Source organism: Prenolepis imparis, unplaced genomic scaffold, assembly GCF_030444845.1.
Source record: "Prenolepis imparis isolate NDT839.2.m4 unplaced genomic scaffold, iyPreImpa1.0 SCAF_425, whole genome shotgun sequence".
NCBI lineage: Eukaryota > Metazoa > Arthropoda > Insecta > Hymenoptera > Formicidae > Prenolepis > Prenolepis imparis.
This window is the reverse complement of record NW_028141583.1, coordinates 4,147-25,920: the sequence shown is the minus strand read 5'-3', so window position 1 is coordinate 25,920 and position 21,774 is coordinate 4,147. Positions and strand designations below refer to the sequence as shown.

Sequence of the window (21,774 nt, the reverse complement as noted above, 5' to 3'; positions counted from 1 at the left end):
AAGCAGTGGTATCAACGCAGAGTACTAAGATGTCATATTATTTATATAATCAATTCTGTTCAAAACGACCGTGATCTGACCCTTGTCGGCCTTCGCTTTCAATACCAACAATGTGATAGATTCCTTAAAAATAACAAAGACTTATTTGTCACAAAGGCCGACAAGGGTCAGATCACGGTCGTTTTGAACAGAATTGATTATATAAATAATATGACATCTTTACTTGCGGACACTAGTACTTATAAGAAGCTTGATAAAGATCCTTTAAAAAAATTGACTAATAACTTAAACTCTTTAATGCGATCATGGCGACAAAACGATATAATTGATGAAATGACCTTCAAGCGTTTGGCTTGCAGTAATGGGAATCTTCCTAGAATATATGGCCTACCAAAGGTGCATAAAAAAGACTTTCCATTGCGACTTATTGTATCCTCTATTGGCAGTCCTACGTACAATCTAGCGGTATACTTGAGGGACATTATATCTCGGTCTGTTAAGAGGCCTGGTATCAACGTAAGGGATAGCTGGTCGTTTGGAAGAGGCATTAAGAGCGCTAATATTAAAGATAATGAATGCATGATATCCTTGGATGTTAAGTCTTTATACACAAATGTTCCTAAATCCTTGGTTGTTTCGGCAATCAAAGATAGATGGAAAGATATCTCTCAAAATACGATCATTAACCTGAATCAATTTTTGTACGCGTTGGAATTTGTTATTGACTCCACGAGTTTTTCCTTTGAAAATGGTTATTACGAACAAATTTTCGGAATGCCTATGGGGTCCCCTCTTTCTCCGATTCTATCAGACCTGGTTATGGATGATTTGGAGTCATACTGCCGGAATGCACTATCTTTTTCACTGTCGGTTTATTGCAGATATGTTGATGATATTTTCGCTATTGTTCCGAGAAATCAGATAGACAATATTTTATCGCAATTTAATGGCTATCATCCTAGACTACAATTTACTTGCGAGATAGAATCAAATGATTGTATTAATTTTCTGGACACATCCATTATAAGGCAAAATCAGAAATTAACAACTAATTGGTACCGGAAATCTACATTTTCGGGAAGATATATTAACTTTTATTCTAACCATCCTCATAAATACAAAATCAGTACTATTCTTAGCCTCACTGATAGGGCTATTATTCTTTCGGACAGGAAGTTTCATTCACAGAATATTTCGTTGGTCAAACGGATTCTTTCCAATAATTGCTATCCAATTACTTTAATTAACTCAATCATTAATAGAAGACTTAAGTTTTTACAATCTAAGTCATATGATAATTATCCATCCGGGGGAAAAAAATCTTTTGACACATCTAATGTAATCATTTTTCCATATGTCAAGGGATTAAGTGAAGATATACAGCGATTATTGGGAAAGTGTGGCCTTGAAGTCGTATATACTGTTCCTAACAGACTAGACAAATTAATTAAGAAAGGGAAAGACCAACTTCATCCCTATAAGAGAACTAATGTCGTATATGGGATCTCTTGTAAGAATTGCACTTCCTGTTATATTGGGCAAACCAAACGTCATTTGGAAACGCGCATAAAAGAACATAACTCTAACATCAAAAAACATGAAAGTAATTATTCGGTGATTAGTAAGCATAGATCGTCGCTTAATCATGATTTCGATTGGTCTAATGTATCGATCCTACATAATGAAGCTAACTTGAAAAAGAGAGAAATAAGCGAAATGATTTTTATTAAAAAACAAAAGAATTCTATAAATTCGCAAAGGGACACGGAAAATTTAAATTCAATTTATGACACTATTCTCAAATTATTTTAGTCCCATCCAACGCATTTTTTAATTATATTTTTAATTCAAATTACCTTTAATTATTCAATTTTAATATTACTTATAATTCTTTCGATACATATCCTACTATGGGTTTATAGAGTCCTTTAGCTTTATTATTGTAATTGTGTTTATTTCTATTTTAATTATTTGACTTTTAATGCTCTCAAAACAATGTCTCTGACTTACTGTTAGTTATACACGTCAAAAATAAACACCATATCTCAGTTTGATACTGACTATGATTCTGTCAATTTTAACTCACATTTTAACATAACATCATGTGCGTATAGGGTTTACCACGTTACATTAAAGAATAGGTATTACTAATTACAATATTACTACTATAAATCAAAAGTGTTATCTAAATGTATTAACGACTCTGTATTGTGATCAATTTTTGTAGCCTGAAGAGGACCCAATTTAGGGTCGAAACGTCGTAATAAAAGAATTATTACTTTAGCCAGTGTTGGTCAATAAAATACTCTTAACCTTGTTTATAAAATAATATATAACCAATAAAAATACAAAAAACAAAAATAAAAAACAAAAGCCCTAACCCTAACCCCTAACCCCTAACCCTAAATACACCCCCTTTTTTACCCCCCCCCCCCCCAAAGGGATTCGACGTTGCCTCACCTCCACGTGGTGATTCCTGGGTGATGCAAAGAAGGCAAACATATTTTAGCTGTTGCGGCCCGCAGTATAATTTCAAATTTTACATTTGGCCCGCCAAAAAATCTAGTTGCGTATCCCTGTCATATGTCATGTTACTATAGAAAATAAAATTTTGATAATTCGCAATATATCGAATTGAAAATAATTTTAACGGATTAATGAGACTTTTGCGATTAAAATGACACCAAACACGACATAAATCGGATAATTTTTAATTAAAAGTAATTAAAATTTTGATTACATTTTTAATTAAAAATCATCCGATTTATGTCGTGTTTGGTGTCATTTTAATCGCAAAAGTCTCATTAATCCGTTAAAATTATTTTCAATTCGATATATTGCGAATTATCAAAATTTTATTTTCTATAGTAACATGACATATGATATATGAAAGATTAGATAAAGGAAGCCTCGCGAGGAGACTTCGGAACTCTTTGATGATACGTCATCTCGCTCGCTCTTTATTCGTTCTCGCTCTCGCTTCGACGACATCGGGAAACTTTCCTAATCTACGATAATTCACGCGAATATAAACATTTTATACATAAAAATTAAAACTTTTAATTTGTATTTTATCGATTTGGAAATAATTTTAATGGATTAATGAAATTTCAGCGATTAAAATGACACCAAACACGACATAAATCGGATGATTTAATCTTTAATCCATTAAAATTATTTTCAGTAGACAAAATGCGAATTATAAAAATGTTATTTTCTACAGTAAGATGACATATACATATACATATATATTCGTGAAATACTATAATATAAATGAAGAAAGCCTCGCGTAAAAGACTGCGAAACTGACGACATGATCTCGTTTTGCTCTCTCATCGTTCTCGTCCTCTCGCTTCGACATCCGGAGACCTTTAATATAATTAATCTATATATGTATATATATATATATATATATATATAATTAAAGTATATGTTAAAATGTAAAAGATATGTTAAAATAATGTAAAATATCGCATAAAAAATATATATATATATTTTTTTTTTTAAATTTATTTATATACACGAAATGTATTTCTTATCTATAATTTATAGATATAAGATGTGAAGGGACACACATGCATAAAAAATGATTTTAGATTTTACTTCTCGAAATGAAAGTGGATGTATTTAGCACGGACATGAACCAAATAATCGATGGTATCGAAAAGTGGATGTGGATACGTAGTTCCAATTCCTAAAAGTGGATGCACGGCGCTGCTGTACGGCCTAATAAAAGCGTCCCACGAAAATCGCCGGCATGGCCTCTCTCAGGCTTCTCTCTGATAATAATATATAGTGATATAAGAATGACAAATTGTCATTTGCTCAATTAACGAAAAGGTTATACCATCAAGGAATCTGTCATTATCTATTGTTAAGGTATATTACATATACATATATATGTGTATTTTTGACATTTAAACTAAACATAAATAAAAAATTTTTAGCAAAAAAAAATAAAGATAAAGATTAGCAAGTGCGCAACTGAATTGAAGTGACTCATCGAAGATGTTTTCAAGTGGGCCGAACTATACGAAGTTAAAGACGCATTTACGTCTAGCGATTAACCGGCTAAAATTACTGGAGAAAAAGAAAACCGAGCTGGCGCAGAAGGCACGTCGCGAGATTGCTGATTACATTGCTGCTGGTAAAACGGAGCGCGCTAAAATTCGAGTGGAGCATATCATCCGCGAAGATTATATGGTGGAGGCGATGGAATTGCTCGAGATGTATTGCGATCTGCTGCTTGCACGCTTTGGTCTCATTCAGCAAATGAAGTGAGTTTCAATCATATTCGGCGGTTGCTTACCAGCAATGTACCCAGACGACACTATGGGCGGTATTCATAGTCCGTTCTTATATTTAAGATCGTCTTAAATCTATGATCTGGAGACGCTACGCATTCATTTGATTGATTGAATGAGATCTTAATAAGACGATCCGAGACCATACTTGGGAGCTATCTGGCATGAAACACATATAAACACAATGTCACACTATTGGTTATCAAATAGAACAATTTTTGAGACTTAAAAAATTCTCTGTTTGATATCCAATTGCATCACATTCTAACTTTCTATAATTTCTTGCTGGAAAGTTCTCTATGTAATGCAGTATATGGACCCAATGCTTTCCAACTATCATATAAATCGACACAATTGCACACAGCTAAAATGCTGTATTCGACTGTGTTATCGCTTTGTATTACCTCATAGATATCAATATTTTTATATTTAGTATACATATTTTAGTATATTAGTATTTTTTTATGGAGTGATATTTCACTAGTAGGTAATCTTTTAAAAAATTGAAAAGAATCTACTAATATTACTATTAAAAAAAAAACTTCAAATACTTGAAACTTTGAAAAGCTATGTAAAGTTATTGCTCTTTGATGATGAAGTAAAAAAGCTGTAAGTTGATATTAACCCGCGTATTTTGAATAAAAGTTATGAATAAACTTCAATTTATTATTATTTTATTAATTTCAGAAATCTCGACGATGGTCTGGCAGAAGCAATATCCACTATTCTTTGGGCAGCGCCTCGTATTCAAACAGATGTGCAGGAAATCAAAGTGATAGCAGATATCTTAACATCCAAATATGGCAGACAGTATACAGAAGCATGCCGGGAGGAGGCAATTCAGACAATATCAGAAAAACTGAAGCATAAGATGAGTGTACAATCGCCTTCAAAATTGCTCGTGGAAAAATATCTGATCGAAATTGCCAAAAATTACAATGTGGAGTACGAACCGGATCCACAAGTGATGGCAGAAGCCCAGGATGCGATGTTAATAGATATAGCTAATGGTGGAGAATCAAGAAACAATCTAGATACTGCCAGTGGAGGAATACCTCATCCACCTGGTTTTATAGGTTTCCCACAGGCACCATTGTTACCTATGGATCTTGGTTCCAACTCAAATGTAATAATTCAAAGAACTTTTTATCTTTTATATAAAATTATAAATGTATTATACTAATTTTTATAAATAACGAAATTTGATTCATGAAACTATAATCTTTAATCTATTTTTTGATTGTATAATACATCACTATATTAACATTATATCACATTGTATGTTTTAGGATTCAGAAAAAGGTGCTTTATCTATGGGATTCGTATCTCCAACGTCTCCACATTCGATCGAAAAAGATCAGAATACGCCTTTCAATCCTGCTTCATTTTCTTATAACATACCTTTGGATAATGCTAACTCAAATAAACCCGTGAGTAATATGCTTTTATATTATCAACAATTTTTTATAAAGATTAAATTTATTATTAATATTATTACTGGTAAATTAATATTGATAATAAAATTATTTATTTAATCATAATAATATAAAAAAAAATCATTTATTAGGAAGATTTACCACCACCATACCAATCTGATTTTCCACCTGACTTAAACAAACAGGTAAATATAAAATTTGTTCTAATTTTGTTATAGAATAATTATTAGAATTATTAAAATATGAATAATATTCATTTAAAAGTAAAATTAGAATCTTGTAAAACTATCCTTCCATAAAAAATCCGTGTACATTCTTTTTTTTTTAGTCGGATGAAAAACCGAAACCTCAGCCAAGATCTAAGATGCCAATGAACAACTATCAGCTCCCAGATCTGCCGGCAGTACCAACAGAAAACAATGATCCGTCTGTAAATCCTTCCGAGAACGATGATATTGATTTTGATGATTTGATGAAGCGATTTGAAGATTTGAAGAAAAGGAAGTAACGCTTATTGTATATATGATATCCGAAAGATTTTTCTATTTTATCATTTTAAAACGATAATGATGTATTTAGTATGCCTTTTATAAAAAAGGGCCTATTATATAAGGCAATCTATATATGCTTTTGTGATAAAAGAAGTGAAAATAATTAATACAGTTATCTATATGAAAATTTAGTATGCTATAATACATATATGTATATATATATACATGTTATAATATTAATGAGAGAACTGAATAATATATTAATTTATTTTATATATCTTTATACAATCATTATATATTCTATAGTACTTCTTATAATCATTATAGTAGTAACTGTCCAAATCACATTTTTATGAATATACATAGTTAATTCTCTTTTTCTTCTATTTTTTCTTCTTTTTTTTGTTTTTAGAGTTTATTAGCTAATAAATCATTACAATATCTGTATAGTATTAATTACGCCAATCTTCACATCTCTGAAAGAAAAAAAACAATTTTATTAATTTTAATGTTAATTTTGGAGAATATTAGAATTTTTTAAATATTAGAATTTCTATAAATCTATTTTTATAAAATTTTCTAAAATTTGAAATCTCTATTTATAGCTTTGATAAGAGAGAATATAAGAGTCTTCAAAGTTATATATATATATTTTTTAAAAGTTTATTCTGAGATGCTTGATTTTGTTCTTTGAATTCATCAAGTTTAAAGTTAAAAAGTCTTCAATTAATTGTGTAGACATACTTCTTTTCTTTTTTCGTTCAGGCAAGTTAAAAGATTTTGTGAATAGTAACACTTGTCTTGCCTCATGTCTAAACCCAGATAATGAAAACATTCTATAACAGTTTCAACTATAAAGTCCTGTATCTCCGAATTATGTAAATTATGTGTCATAAGTTGAATAATCGAATCCTGTTTAGGAAATCCTCTTTGATCCACCTATTAAAATTAAGATTGAAAAAACAAACCAACAGCTGCTATTATTGATTTCTGTAACATTTTATGTACTTACTATATTTAATTCGTTGAAGAAACACTGGACGAGACACTACACATAATATAATTCATATAATATTTTATTAATATAAATATAAATTATACAGTGTTTCAACCAAATTTTAACAATTACATTAAATTTTCATTGTTTTCTGTTACCATGGTTACGAATGTAAACATTAGATTACATTTGACAAGTCATTTGATAAGTCATTGAAATTTTTGGTTTCTGATATAATTAAGAAAATGCCTCATATATTCATTCATGCCAAATTGTTAATTATTAATTTAAATTTATTATTATTAATTTAAATTTATGGCAAAATTAAAATTTAATGTAATCCCAGGTGGCAAGTGTTCGTCATTTTGACGTTGAATGACATCATTAGACGTCCATAAACGACATTATTTTGACGTTTAATGACGTCAGTTTGCTATTTGGGATTGTTTCATAGAGAATGTGGTTCTGTTAAGTTAATAAATGTATTCGTTTTTAAGACTGAACACGCTGTATCTTTATAACCGTCCAGAATACTCTTGTGAGGAGGCAGAACGGATCGAGGCGATGTACAAAAAAGTCATACCATTTTGCAAATTCGCAATAATTATTGCGTTATTAATTAAAATATCTAATTGTAAGCCTATGAACAAGTGGACTGACGTCAGAGGTGAGAAAGCACACGCTGAAAATTCTTAGATAGCATTTTTAAATGAAAAGATATTTCAATGAAACACTACTTCCAGATGGCTTTAACACACTTTTAAAATACCTCGGACACTATTCTTTTCCCTTGACAGTTAATCAACAACCATAAAATGATCGTGATATCAGACTTGTTATATGGAATAACTGCGCATGTGCAAAGACTAGACGGACTAGGCCTCATTTTACAGAGCTGTTGATTGATTATAAAGGGGAAAAAATAGTTTTCGAGGTATTTTAAGAGTGCTAAAGCCATCTGATGCTGTACCATCGAAATATCTTTTTATTAATCCCCTCTTATGTTTTTCATAATTTCTTCTTCGTATTTTTAAAACGGCTCGTTCTTGGCTCAGGAAAATCCTAGCGAGCTCGGGTTTTCGGCATTTGAAAATATTAGAGTGACAACAGCTTTTTTTTCCACTTGGCGAGAATTCACAACAGAACGTATTAGTTACTTTATGAGGGGATTGGCTTCGCGGAATTTGTTTTTTCCGCATTACTAGTTTCGAAATGGCATCTAAGAATTTTTGGCGTGTATTTTGTCGTCTCTGACGTCACAATAATTCCAACATGGTCGATGAGGAGCCAGGAACCTTATTAATGGTGAATTAAAATAATATAATTGTATATTATATAATATGTATATCTTACAGCTTGCTCTCGTTCCTTGTTATTTTCAGAATTGGTGTTATAAATTTGGTCATGCCAACTTGATCTGGTAGTAATTCCATCGGAGTAATTGAAGTCATGATTATTGCCATTATGATTAGAATCATGTGCATTTTTCCTATTTTTATTTGTACGATTGAAAGAATAGCGTTGATCGTTACCATTTCTCTGATCGTTCCACCGATTGCTTAATATATTATATTAATTATATATATTATAATAGTTATATATATATATACAGGGTGTCCCATTTTAATCTCCCCAGGCAAACATCTCGAAAAATATGGAAGATACGGAAAAATGTTTCAGACAAAAGTTGTAGGACTTGAAGGGGGACAGATGATGAAAGTATGGACTTGACCTTGAGTGACCTATTAAAGGTCAGGTGAAGGTCATCGATGTTTTCTTAAACGGAACCCCCTATTTTTTATTGCATATTCTTGTAGCCCTTGTCGAGACGTTTTCAAAACACTACCTATTGATGTCTCTTACGCAAGCCGTTCCCAAGATACGAAGCTTCAAAGTTGACATATCATCGGCATTCGCATTATCCAATGTACACCGCGGGGAGGTTCAGTCAAATTTGTACATCAAGTGGCCCTAAAAAGAGCAGACTTTGTGTGTGTATGTGTGTGTGGGTGTGTGTGCTTTTTTAGTAAAACTTCAATAATTATTTTTCTTCTGGTTATTTTAATGTAAGGGAAAGGATAAGGAAATGGTAGAGAAAGAGAGTGTGTGCTTCTTTAGTAAAACTTTTATTTCTCTTTCTCTAACATTTTCTTATCCTTTCCCTTACATTAAAATAACCAGAAGAAAAATAATTAGAGAAAAGTTTTACTAAAAAAGCACACACCCACACACACATACATACATACACACACAAAGTCTGCCCTTTTTAGGGCCACTTGATGTACAAATTTGACTGAACAACCTCCCCGCGGTGTACATTGGCTAATGCGAATGCCGATATGTCAACTTTGAAGCTTCGTATCTTGGGAACGGCTTGCGTAAGAGACATCAATAGGTAGTGTTTTGAAAACATCTCGACAAGGGCTACAAGAATATGCAATAAAAAATAGGGGGTTTCATTTGAGAAAACATCGATGACCTTTACCTGACCTTCAATAGGTCACTCAAGATCAAGTCCATACTTCCACATCTGTCCCCCTTCAAGTCCTACAACTTTTGTCTGAAACATTTTTCCATATCTTCCATATTTTTCGAGATAATTGCCTGGGGAGATTAAAATGGGACACCCTGTATATATATATATAATTATTGATATTAATAATATTTATACAGAATATTTTTATCGTTCTATCTTATACGTTCTCAATATGATATATGATATATGATTATGATGTTAAAGTCGCTAGTACAAAAGATATCAGGAATATCCTTTTTTGATATTTGTTTAGACATTTTAAAGTTTCGGACACATTAATTGTGCACATTTGTCTTCTATAGAAGACATTAAAATATCTTTTATTATTATTTCCTGATTCAGGATCTTCTATAGTCTGAGACGAATCAGCAATTGAGTTGTAAAGTAAAACAATAACACATTATACATCTCGCTGTAATTGCGAGGTATTATATCATTATGGGCCGACAGGTTTTACCCGACAGGTAGCATATTTTCGTCTCTTTTCAGATAAGTTAAAAAAAAAATGAAGATATGCTACCTCAGGTAAAACTTACGAAGAAGTTGGAATATAATCAGCCCTATATCATTCAAAACGAATTATAGAGTATGAAAAAGTATCTTAATGATAATTTATTATTAATTACTCTAGTCAACACTAATTTTGTCATAAAAGGAATAACAGGTGATTTCGATAGGATTTTTCCCGTAGATTACGAATCTGAAACCCAAAATGTTCCATCACGTCAGGTTTTTGAGAAAAATGGTGTCAAAGTGTAAAAAAAACCCGTTTTTGCCATTTTTTGAACCTCTGTCACAAAAAAACGGGACGTGATAGAATACTTTTTGTAGGCTCAAATTAAAGCTTAAACCTTAAACTTAATGTTATGAAGCAAAAAAACATATGACAATACTGTGAAGTGTAACACAGGTTTTTTGACTGGGCGCGCGCCAATTTTGATCTCGTAAGTAAGTAGAGTTCTAGTATGCTGGCTGACTACTGTTGGACACTTAAAAGACTCCTGAAGCAAAATAATTCCAGAAAATCATAAAATTATAGCCTTAAATTAGTTATAATAATATATAGGAAATAAATCTCGAATTGAGATTATTCCCAAAATAAAGTCTTATAATATAAGAATTAGTCTTAGCCAGTGTTGGTCAATAAATTCTTAAACCTTGTTTTAAATTAGTTTGTTCAATAAATTTTTTTTATTTACTTAATAAAACACCCCGTGTAGTGAGAGGCAAGAGAAATCATTTTATGATAAGACCCGTAATTTAATTACGGGGCTATAATTTTATGATTTTCTGGAGTATTTTGCTTCAGGAAAGTTTCTTTTAAGAGTCCAACAGTAGTCAGTCAGAGCGGCCAGCATATTAGGACTCCATTTACTTATCATTGAGATCAAAATTGGCGCGCGGCCAGTCAAAAAACCTGTGCTACACGACTTCACAGTATTGTCACATGTTTTTTTGCTTCATAACATTAAAGTTTAAGGTTCAAGCTTTAATTTGAGCCCGCAGAAAGTATTCTATCACCTTCCGTTTCTTTGTGACAGAGATTCAAATTTGACCCCGTTTTCTTCAAAAACGTGATGTGATGGAACATTTTGAATTTCAGATTCGTAATCTATGAGAAAAATCCTATCAAAATCACCTGTCATTCCTTTTGTGACATAAAAAAAGTCGAAAAATGTTGACCAGTGTTATTATTAGTCGATGATTATATTACATTTTCTTTAACTACCGATTGTCATTTGAATCTTCCCAAGAATGCGTGTTGTAGAATTTGTTGCCGCCGATTAGGAAGAACTTTGTATCAAATAAATTTATATCTGAAGATTCATCACTATTCTTGTCGTCTTCACTCAATGAGGATTCATCGTAATTATAATTATTATCATGCGTGATTCGTTTCTTGCAAACTTGCACCATCTTTTTGAATTGATTTGTCTGTTGGACATCTGTTTTGCATTTTAACGACTGCAAGCATAGAAAAATTTGTTGTGAGTTTAGAGTGATTACATTCAGTTCAACAAAAAAATCAATCTTTTTTAATGTAAAAACAAGACTATATAAACATTTTCTATACTTTTTCGACGCTGAATCCGGTTTCCAACTTGCTTCCTCATATCACATTTTGAGAAATATGCATTTAAAAAGCTCCTAAAAAAATTATTTTTACACGTATATTTTATTATATTATAGATTCTTAAAGAACATATTTTTTTTCAAGAATAAGTATGGTACGCTCTCTCTCTCTTTTAGGATTATTTGTTTAAACTTTGCATTTGTCTAAACAAATATTTATTATTGACAAATTTTGTTTGTTTGTTTATTATCGGCAAAAAAGTTTCAAGATTTAAAGTTTACACTTTAATTTCCTTTTTGAAAAATTTACGATAATTTGTTTTTGAATTGCGAACTTTTACAAAAGGTCCATTTTGTAACATTTTTTTTTAAACAATATAACTTTATCAAAAATTTATTTTTTATTTTGAAAAAGAAAATTTATATTAATTCCATAATTTTGTTATTTTTAATTTATCAATTTTGATATCGGATTTGTGTTCAGCAAAACAACCTAAAAAAATTCTTAACTTTAAATAAATAAATATTTTAAATTAAAAGCTATTTGGTAGATTTTCAATGGACTAATTTGCAAGATTCCACAATAAATTCTATATTTAATGATAAATTTCTTATTGATCATAGCTGACCCAAAAAATTCCTTTTGAGAGCTGCAAGTTTTAATAATATAATTTTTATTGCAATAAAACTTCTCCAACATGTCACACATCGTAGTTTTAATATAACAAAATACATAAAATTAGATCTTTTTTACAACTTTAATTGCAAATTTTTTAATTGTGACGTAATGAAACAATTTAGATACCGGAATTGCATTAAAAACACAGGAGATATAACTAATTTTATTATAGTAACAATATAAAAATCTTATAAGAATATATTAAATTTTCTTTACAATACTCTTGCTTTTCAATATATTTGATCTATTATTGATGTACAAATTTCTTTATGTTTTAAAAAATTGTTTACCTGATATAAAATAAGGTGTGTTATTTTTATATATTTTATATATTTTTAATTAAAAAAAATCAAATATTTTAAAAAGACAAAATATATTTCTATCTAACAACATAAACTCGTATAAATATTTTATGTTATCGAAATAAATTTTATATCGCTATACATATATCTCTTTTGCGCACATTACTTACGATCGCTGATTTCACCAGAAAAAAACAAACGCTGCACAGAGCAATAAAAATCACCTTCACCATTTTGTAATGTACTCTATTCTTCTAAATAAGTTGTCTATTTTTTAACTACAAATGCTTATATATAGTATCCACTACAAATGTTTATGTCTCAAGAAGCTAAGTTGACAGATGTGAACAAATTATAGGAAAACAAAAATATTATTGTTCCATATGTCTCCGGACGGAGACACGCTCGACTGCCCTTTTTATGCAATTTTTCTAATTACCGATCGGATTTCCGTTTCGGATCATTGTTACGAATAAGTCCTTTGTGAAAGAAGACTATTGAAATGATAAAAAAAGAAAAACAATCCAATCACGCAGGAGAAAGTGAGAGCTTCGTGAAATACGTCACACGAGTTTAAACGCGTTCGAGCGATCAGTTCTCTAGAAATTGTACGCCGAAAACGATATAATGTACATCAAATGCTTCGTAAGTATTTTTTATCGTTATAAGTATATCTTTTACAAAAATGTTAATTTTTGTAAAAAATAATTTGATAATAAATAATTTATTTTTCTTTTGATAAATACTCTATCATATATGTATATACAGGGTATCCCATTTTAACTTACACAGCAAAATATCTCTTGAACAATGCATTTTGCAGAAAAATGTTTCAGACAAAAGTTGTAGGATTTCGGAGGGGAAAGAAGTTGGCATTATTAACTTTTTCTTAAAAAGTGATTTTTAAGGTCATTTGAAAAGGTCATTTATGTTTTTTAAAATGGAATCACCATCTTTTTTTATAAATCGATTCCTCGCAATTTTCGGCATAAAAAGTTATAAGGCCAAAAAATAAATAGTTTATGAGATATTTGATAAATTTGACATAATATATTTTACATAAACTATAAACTATCTCATAAAATATTTATTTTTCGTCGATCTTACCTCAATACTTTTATGCATAAAATAATGAGAGAAATCGATGTAAAGAATAGTTGTTTATAAGAAAAAGTATGTAGCTGCTAGTTGCAAATTACATAATTTTTCTTAAAAAATAACTATGTGTTTTCTTTATATAAATTAAATCCTTTCATTATTCTGTGCATAAAAGTATTGAGCTAAGATCATCGAAAAATGAATATTTTACGAGATATTTCATAGTTTATGTAAAATTATATTTTAAATTAAATTAAAGTATAAAATATCTCATAAACTATTCAATTTTTGGTTATCTTATCCTTATAACTTTTTATGCCGAATATTATGAGGAATCGATTTATGTATAAAATATAGGATAGTTCTATTTAAAAAATTCAAGGTAATCTTCATATCTGAATAAAAAAGCAAGGCAGCAAAAAAATGACTATTCACAATATATTCCTCTTGATACCATGCAACTTTTGTTTGAACAATTTTTTCATATAATATAAGTATTGTACGATTTATTTAGATTTGTCAAGTTAAATACCGCACTCTGTATACAAGGTGTTTCAGGAGGAATAGTAAATATTTAGGAGGTTGCAGTATACATATATCGATTATTCTGAGTAAAATTGTTTGTTGTTTAAACATGTGTTCAAATCTTAATAAATGAGGGGATCTGTTTGAAACTGACATGTATAGCTCCGAAACAAGTCATATATTAATTTGTGGACATGTAAATTATTTGTCAATTATTATGTGTGTTTTGTATCATTCAAATAGTAAATAAATACAAATAATAAGTCATTTATTTATTGTTCTTTAATAGCTTTCATAATGATTATACGCATCAGCTTCAAATAGCTGTATCTCCGCATCTATTGAAAATTGGATATATATTTATATGAACTTTTTTACTCAGAATAATTGTGATACAAAAAAAATCTCCCAAAATATTTACTATTCCTTTTGAAACATCTTGTAAATGTATACATAATTTATTAAAATTATGATGGAATCTGATATGACTTGCACGCACAAGATTGTACTATTTCAAGATTAAATGTCCTAAAAATATTTGAATTTAAAATCAAAATAAGTAAGAAAGTTTATCTAAAAATATGCCCACAAATAATGCTTTATTTAAGGAGATTTTAATATTTAAACATTTTTAATATAGAATTTTATAATAAAATTATTATCAAATTAGGATAAATAAATTAATAATATATATGTATTATATATATATTTCTTCTATTTCCTTTACAAGACTTACGATTTTTGTAATATTATTGATACCTATACAGTTATGGAAACAATTTTATCAGTCTTAGTCATAATTTTAGATGTGATTATAATATCTCAAACGAGATACTTGCATATTTCTAAAAAAATTTTTTACTTATTTTGTAAAGGTCCAAATAAATATTATAATTAAGATATTGAATCCTGAAATACCCTATATATATATATATATATATATATATATATATATACATATATATAAAAGTGCATAATTTGCGCCATGAATTACACAGCACTATTCCTGAAAATAAAAAATGAGTCGAGAAGTCCTGAATTAATAAATAAAGATATTGTAAAATTATACATATTTACATATTAAGGCCGACCTCACAGATTTCAATGATTTACGTAAATATATATTATCAAGGACACGGTCCTAACTTTCAAAAGGTTTTTGAGGTAACCTAACCTAACCTTACCCTAACTCATCCCAAAAATTCTAACCTAACCCTAACCTAACCTAACTTAACTTAAAATAAAAAACAAACTGCCATTACACTAGAGTCAATCAATTACTGGAAAATTCGTTTTATTGATTAAGAACAGTGTACAGAGTGTCCCAGACTTATCGTATATCCTATTAATGGCAGATTCCTAGGATCATTTGAAGACGATTTTTCCTCAGCGAAAATGTCGAGAGAGACCATTTTTTTGCATGTTCCCAATTTTTGTCATCATGTATCTTTGTAACTAATTGTAAGTTTTAAATTAAAATTCTATTAAAGTAAACTTTACCTGAAATTAACTGAAGAATGTGGTTTTGTTAATATTTTATTTCCACAAGGCTTAATTTGTGAAAAACCTTTTATTTTCTATCGCTTATAACTCGAAAATTATTGGTGCCTTGAATTTTCACTGAAAAAAATCGTCTCCAAATGATCCCAGGAATCTACCATTAACGCAGGTTATACGGGAGGTCTGAGGCACCCTATATAGAGATACAAAAACTATGAAATATTGTTTGGTTACTCTTGATGCGGAATAATAATCATTATTAGATTATTCTTTATTCACAGAATTTTTAATTCAGCAAAGTGTAATAATTTTTTGTTGAAAATATTGTCAATTTTATTAAATAAATAAGATAAAATGCAGCTCTGCGGCCTTAATATAATAATAAAAATAAAAATATAATAATAAATGATAATAATCTCATCATTGTATCTCCAAAATGATTATATCCAATATAATGCGTTAATTTTAAGAAAAATAAAAAAAAAAGATTTTATATCGACAATGAATCGGTTTAATTTCTATAACACATCTGATATTATTCCAAAAATATATCGTTTGTTTATACACTACTCAAAAAAAAATAGGAAACACTTTTCCCATCCTAAATATATTATATGCTATTTTCAAATCGCCGGAACTCGGCGAAAAATCATCGTACATTAAAAATTAAAAACGCATTTTGAAGCTTAAAGTTTCAATTTTAACGCAGAATCGGTGGTTTTTAGAAATTGTTTAATCTTGCTGTTCTATGCTTTAAGAAAGGACAAAAGGTAAAAAAAAATCGTTAAAAAATTTTAAAAATAACGTTTTGTACACAAAATGTTGTAGTTTATGAAAATTTAGTAGAAGTTTTCGAGAAAAATTTTTTATCCAGATTTTTAGTGCCAAAAATATGTAATTTTAAGGAACAAAACAGTGTGTCCTTTTTTAAAACATAGAACAGAAAAAATATGTATAATAAATATCCCAGGTAGCAAAATAAGTCATTTTGACGTCATTTTAACATCAAATTACGTCAAAATGACGTCAAAGTGACTAATTTTGCTACCTGGGATGTGATAAAAAAATTTGTAAAAAACACCGATTCCACGTTAAAGTTGAAACTTCAAACTTCAAAATGCGTTTTTAATTTTTAGTCTACACTGATATTTTACCGTGTTTTAGCGGTTTGAAAATAGCATAATTTTTAGGATAGGGGAAAAGTGTTCCCTATTTTTTTTTAGTAGTGTATATTCAGTGTTTGAGAAGTTGCATTGATAAGTTGATGGGTAGCAATTTGAGCTTCTGCAATAAATCTTATGAAAATAATAAGAATAAGCTAAGAATATAAACAAACATTATGAAATACTATGTATATTAGGAAACTATTTCTTCTTACAGATATTACTTTTTTAAATCTGTTACATATTAATATCTTGTTATAAATATTAAAATTAATAATACATAAATACATATTATTAAATTTGTCTTAAAATTCTCTTTTAAATATTTAAAAAATATATAATTTTATATAATAAAAAGTTGATAATTTTGAAAGTTCAAAGACTCTCTCTCTCTCTCTTTCTTTTTCTTTTTCTCTTTCTTTCCATTATATATTCCTCCTTTAAACTAACAATAAATAAGTTTTGTTATTGTCACTTCTTCGCATGTGTAAGTGTCACAGAGATATTTGAATCTGAATATATATGTGTGTACACACAATGATCAAACAAAACAATGGATCATAAAAAAAGTGAAAGTGATGAAATTATGCTACGTATAGTAGATCTCTCTGTGAGTCCATTATCTTAAAAAAGACATAGTAAATTGATGGTACTCGAATGTATCGAAATCTCTTTGAAGATCTTGAAGTAGTGTATTATTGTTTCGTCTTTTCCAGGATTGAGAAAAGTTACTTATTGTAATATGCCGTTACGTTACTTTATTTTGTAACTATAACGATAACGGCACTATATATTTTGTTAGTAACAGAAGAAGTTGACTTTTTATATGTTATAATACATTTTTAGATAACGAATGATAAATTCAATAGTATCTTTTATCGTTACTTTTTGAACAAGCGCTACATATGATTTCTAAACAAACACACATAAAAAAGTATTAAATTCTTTTAAAAATTAATAGAGATATAAGATAAAATTTAACGACTTTTATTTTTTTGAACAAAAGTATGTAATTTTTATAAACTTTTGCATTATGTCAAAAAACGATTCATAAATTATCATATATTAAGAATTTGAAATTGTGTTAAGTTGTAAATGCAAAAAAGATGATTTTGGATTAAAAAAATATGATATTAGCGAATCTATTAAACAAAGATAAGGAAAATATCAATTTTTTATTTATACTTATAAATTTTTAAGTAAAAAAAGATTTTTTGCAATATTTTTGAAGTAAGTTTCTTCTGATAAAAATATTAATATCCATAATAATTATTATCAAAATTATTTAATACATATAAAATGTTAGTTTTTATTATTTTCAAAAGTTAACAGTCAAGATGAAAAATACATAGTTGTTTGTAATATTTATAAGAAAAAATATGTAGCTGCAATTTAAATACTTTTTCTTGAAAACAAATATGTGGTTACATCAATTGATTTCTTTCATTATTTTGTGCATAAAAATATTGAATTAAGATTATCGAAAAATAAATTTACGTGATATTTCATAATTCATGTTAGATTATGTCAAATTAAAATATAAAATATCTCATAAACTATAATAACAGAAAACGATATCTGAATATTTAGACAAAGATGAAGCTACGGATTGTATTTCAAAATGTAATTAAACAAATTGAAATGAGAGCTTACAGTATCCTTCATATTCACCAGATTTGTTTCTAATTTTTATTTTTTCAAGCATTTAAATCAATTTTTAAAAGAAAAAATATTTTGAAATAAAAAGTCGGCAAAAATGCTCATACAGAATTTTTCAATTCAAGAATTGTAGGTTTTTTCAACAAGAGATTTATTCACTTGTCGTTGACAAAAGTATATTGAAGCTAATGGTGATTATTTTGATTAAATAAATTTTCTTTAAAAAAATATTGTTTTATTTTTATTTGAAAAATCCAACAATTGATATACACCAATCTAATATATATTGCATCGATAGCAATATCGATATTAAATGACATCAATTTGTTGTTATATGTTTAATATAAAAAAATATTTAACAAATATAAATATTAAATTATATGTTATGTTTTAGTTATATAACTTGATCTTACAGTAATGTTTTAAAGTAAAACAAAAATTGTAATTGATTTATTACTTTTTGAATAATGACGTATTTTTATAAAGTAACTTTCCCAATTCTACGCTGTTTTTCATAACGCCATGAGAAATTCTTTGGCTATTCTTATTTTGTGAGTAACTGCGTTATCACAAGATTGCGTATTTGGACAATTTGAAGAGAGTTAATAGCAATGTAAGTGATTTTATTTGTTTAATAAGTATAAGTTTTATATATTGCTTTTGAAACACGAAGAAAATTGTGTTTAAGAAAACACTTTTCTTGAGTTTACAACATGCTGAATAGCTATCAACAATAACTCAAAGCTTTATAATAACTCAAGCTTGTTCAGTAACGAGTAATTTTATATGATATTATTTCTCAAATATAAATTTTATATTAAATGTGTATTTTCAAAGCATAAAAAGATCATAACACGTTTATTTTGAATTATCGCAGAAAGTTTGCAAGAACATTACAGAGATTTAATTGGAAGATTACAACATTTCAAACATACAGAGTATCACCAAAAAAGTGGCCATCTTTTTCTTTCATTTTTTAAACTAAAAGAGATAGACGATAACAAATATATATCAAATTAAATGTGATTTCAGAATGTTTTTATTATCTTTTTGTTTCCATCACGATATTTTTTAAAGTGCTAATTGTTCTGGTATTTTCTAATTTATTATTAATTCAAAATAATTATATATATATATATTCCATATCAAGTATATATATACAGGGTGTATCCTAAAAAGTGGGAAGTATTGCAATGGTCGATTCAGGACACAAAAATAAGAGAAAAAGTTCATATAAACATATGTCCGATATGACCTTGTTTCCGAATTACAGCCTGTTTTATTTTCCAATAGAGTTAAGATAACATACTTAAGGTCTTGCTAATTTGTAAACATAAACGCGTGTTACTTGTGTTGTAAGTGGTACGGTTCGTATCATGTGTTCAGTGAAGGTAAGGTAATAAAAGATCATATCGGACATATGTTTATATGAACTTTTTTCCTTATTTTTGTGTCCTGAATCGACCATTGCAATACTTCCCACTTTTTAGGATACACCCTGTATATATATATATTATATATATATATACTTGATATGAAATGCTCCATATATATATATGATATATATATATATATATATATATATATATATATACAGGGTGTATCAGACCACCCGTCCACCACTTTTATTTTGGAAACGGCTCAAAATTATGAAAATCGCAAATACGTATTTGATTATTTCGAGAGACTATTCTTTTAAGAAGGTTTTGATAGTTGTCCCCGCAAGAAGGTGCCCCAGGGGGACTCCCCTTGCAAAAAAATGGACCTTTTTTCATTTTTAATAGCTAAATTTTATCCTTAACATGATGCCATTTTTAAAAAGTAAAAGATAACATTCTATAATTCCTAGATTTTAGTGTAGGGATGCTAAGGATAAAATTTAGCTGTTAAAAATGAAAAAAGGTCCGTTTTTTGCAATAATAAAAGAAGCCCATGGAATGTGCCACTTTTATTATTATTGTGACATGGAATGCTCCATATATACAGAGTGTTAAAAAATTAGACCGACAAACTTTAAAGAGAGAAAGAAGATTTCAAAATAAACATTTTTTTGTTAATACTAATTTTCTCTCTCTCTCTCTCTCTCTCTCTCTCTCTCTCTCTTTATCTCTCTCTCTGCAACGTTTAGTTTGAATACTACATGTTATGAGATATGATTTGTGACTTTTCAATTTATCACCTTTATATATATTGAAGTTAATGGATGACTTTTTGAGCATTTACTGTATATATAAAAAAAGTGAATTACTTTTATATATTTGTTCCGTGTTTTGTTCAAGATTAAAATACAATTTGTTGGGTAGGATCGAATACTACTAGAATATGTGCCAGATTAGTTGTACAAAATATAAAGAAGTTTATTGCGTTTTTGGGAATACAGAGTACATGCCGGATATGCCACTAGCAACCAGACGATGAGTCGATATATCCGGATGTATCGAACGAATAATCGATAAAGGAAAATGGCTTCTAGCGCGTAGTTTGAATTATATTTTTTACATACCAACACGCCCCCTTGAAAAATACATTTCACAAACTCAACATAAATTTTATATTTAATAATGTCAAAAAAAAATACCGTTTCAACTCTATAACTTAATGTATACGTTTACATGAGTCCAGTTTTATCTCTTAAATTACAATATTTCGAACCTCCTAACGGTTTAGTGAACATATCTGCGATCATGTGTTCCGACGGGAGATATTCAACATTAATAATTTTTTCTTCTATCTTTTCTCTCACAAAATGATGCCTAACATCTATATGTTTGGTTCTTTGGCTTGTAACTTGATTTTTCGCTGAGCATATTGCTCCGTTACTGTCACATTTTACTGTTATCGGCTCGCTACAATCTTTTCTATCTAATTCGTTTCTAAATTCTCGAAGCCAAATAGCTTCTTGGCAAGTAAACGATAAAGCGATGTATTCCGCTTCGACAGTAGATAATGCTACAGTTTTCTGTTTTCTGCTAAACCAAGAAATAGCCGCGCCAGACAAAATAAAAATACAA

At 28.8% G+C, this 21,774-nt stretch overlaps 3 protein-coding genes across 3 annotated transcripts; 2 read left to right on the top strand and 1 right to left on the bottom strand.

The window, feature by feature from the left end:
• The first annotated feature begins 210 nt into the window (after positions 1 to 210).
• On the top strand, positions 211 to 1,570 carry LOC145948502 (uncharacterized). Its single transcript, XM_083058189.1, has 2 exons — positions 211 to 1,028; positions 1,516 to 1,570. Exons 1-2 carry the CDS (start codon positions 211 to 213, stop codon positions 1,568 to 1,570), a joined length of 873 nt encoding a protein of 290 aa, XP_082914315.1.
• A 2,154-nt stretch (positions 1,571 to 3,724) lies between these two features.
• Positions 3,725 to 6,471, top strand: Ist1 (increased sodium tolerance 1-like protein). The gene is made up of 6 exons (XM_083058190.1): positions 3,725 to 3,879; positions 3,948 to 4,277; positions 4,992 to 5,430; positions 5,594 to 5,734; positions 5,872 to 5,925; positions 6,069 to 6,471. Exons 2-6 carry the CDS (start codon positions 4,009 to 4,011, stop codon positions 6,246 to 6,248), a joined length of 1,083 nt encoding a protein of 360 aa, XP_082914316.1. The 5' UTR covers positions 3,725 to 3,879; positions 3,948 to 4,008; the 3' UTR covers positions 6,249 to 6,471.
• A 73-nt stretch (positions 6,472 to 6,544) lies between these two features.
• Positions 6,545 to 13,095, bottom strand: Obp59a (Odorant-binding protein 59a). Its single transcript, XM_083058192.1, has 6 exons — positions 12,989 to 13,095; positions 11,494 to 11,729; positions 8,582 to 8,786; positions 7,244 to 7,279; positions 6,976 to 7,170; positions 6,545 to 6,707 (listed from the first exon to the last, which is right to left on the bottom strand). Exons 1-6 carry the CDS (start codon positions 13,049 to 13,051, stop codon positions 6,684 to 6,686), a joined length of 759 nt encoding a protein of 252 aa, XP_082914318.1. The 5' UTR covers positions 13,052 to 13,095; the 3' UTR covers positions 6,545 to 6,683.
• Positions 13,096 to 21,774: the final 8,679 nt, after the last annotated feature.

What these genes read in the sequence shown, in the direction of transcription:
- LOC145948502 (XM_083058189.1), top strand. Translation starts at nt 211, where the DNA reads ATGACATCTTTACTTGCGGACACTAGTACTTATAAGAAGCTTGATAAA. An exon ending in CTGGACACATCCATTATAAG is followed by an intron (nt 1,029 to 1,515) that starts GCAAAATCAGAA and finishes ATCTCTTGTAAG; the next exon opens with AATTGCACTTCCTGTTATAT.
- Ist1 (XM_083058190.1), top strand. Translation starts at nt 4,009, where the DNA reads ATGTTTTCAAGTGGGCCGAACTATACGAAGTTAAAGACGCATTTACGT. An exon ending in ATCTTGGTTCCAACTCAAAT is followed by an intron (nt 5,431 to 5,593) that starts GTAATAATTCAA and finishes TGTATGTTTTAG; the next exon opens with GATTCAGAAAAAGGTGCTTT. An exon ending in ATGCTAACTCAAATAAACCC is followed by an intron (nt 5,735 to 5,871) that starts GTGAGTAATATG and finishes ATCATTTATTAG; the next exon opens with GAAGATTTACCACCACCATA.
- Obp59a (XM_083058192.1), bottom strand. Translation starts at nt 13,051, where the DNA reads ATGGTGAAGGTGATTTTTATTGCTCTGTGCAGCGTTTGTTTTTTTCTG. An exon ending in GAAGATTCAAATGACAATCG is followed by an intron (nt 8,787 to 11,493) that starts GTAGTTAAAGAA and finishes TAATATATTAAG; the next exon opens with CAATCGGTGGAACGATCAGA. An exon ending in ACAAGGAACGAGAGCAAGCT is followed by an intron (nt 7,280 to 8,581) that starts GTAAGATATACA and finishes TATTATGTGTAG; the next exon opens with TGTCTCGTCCAGTGTTTCTT.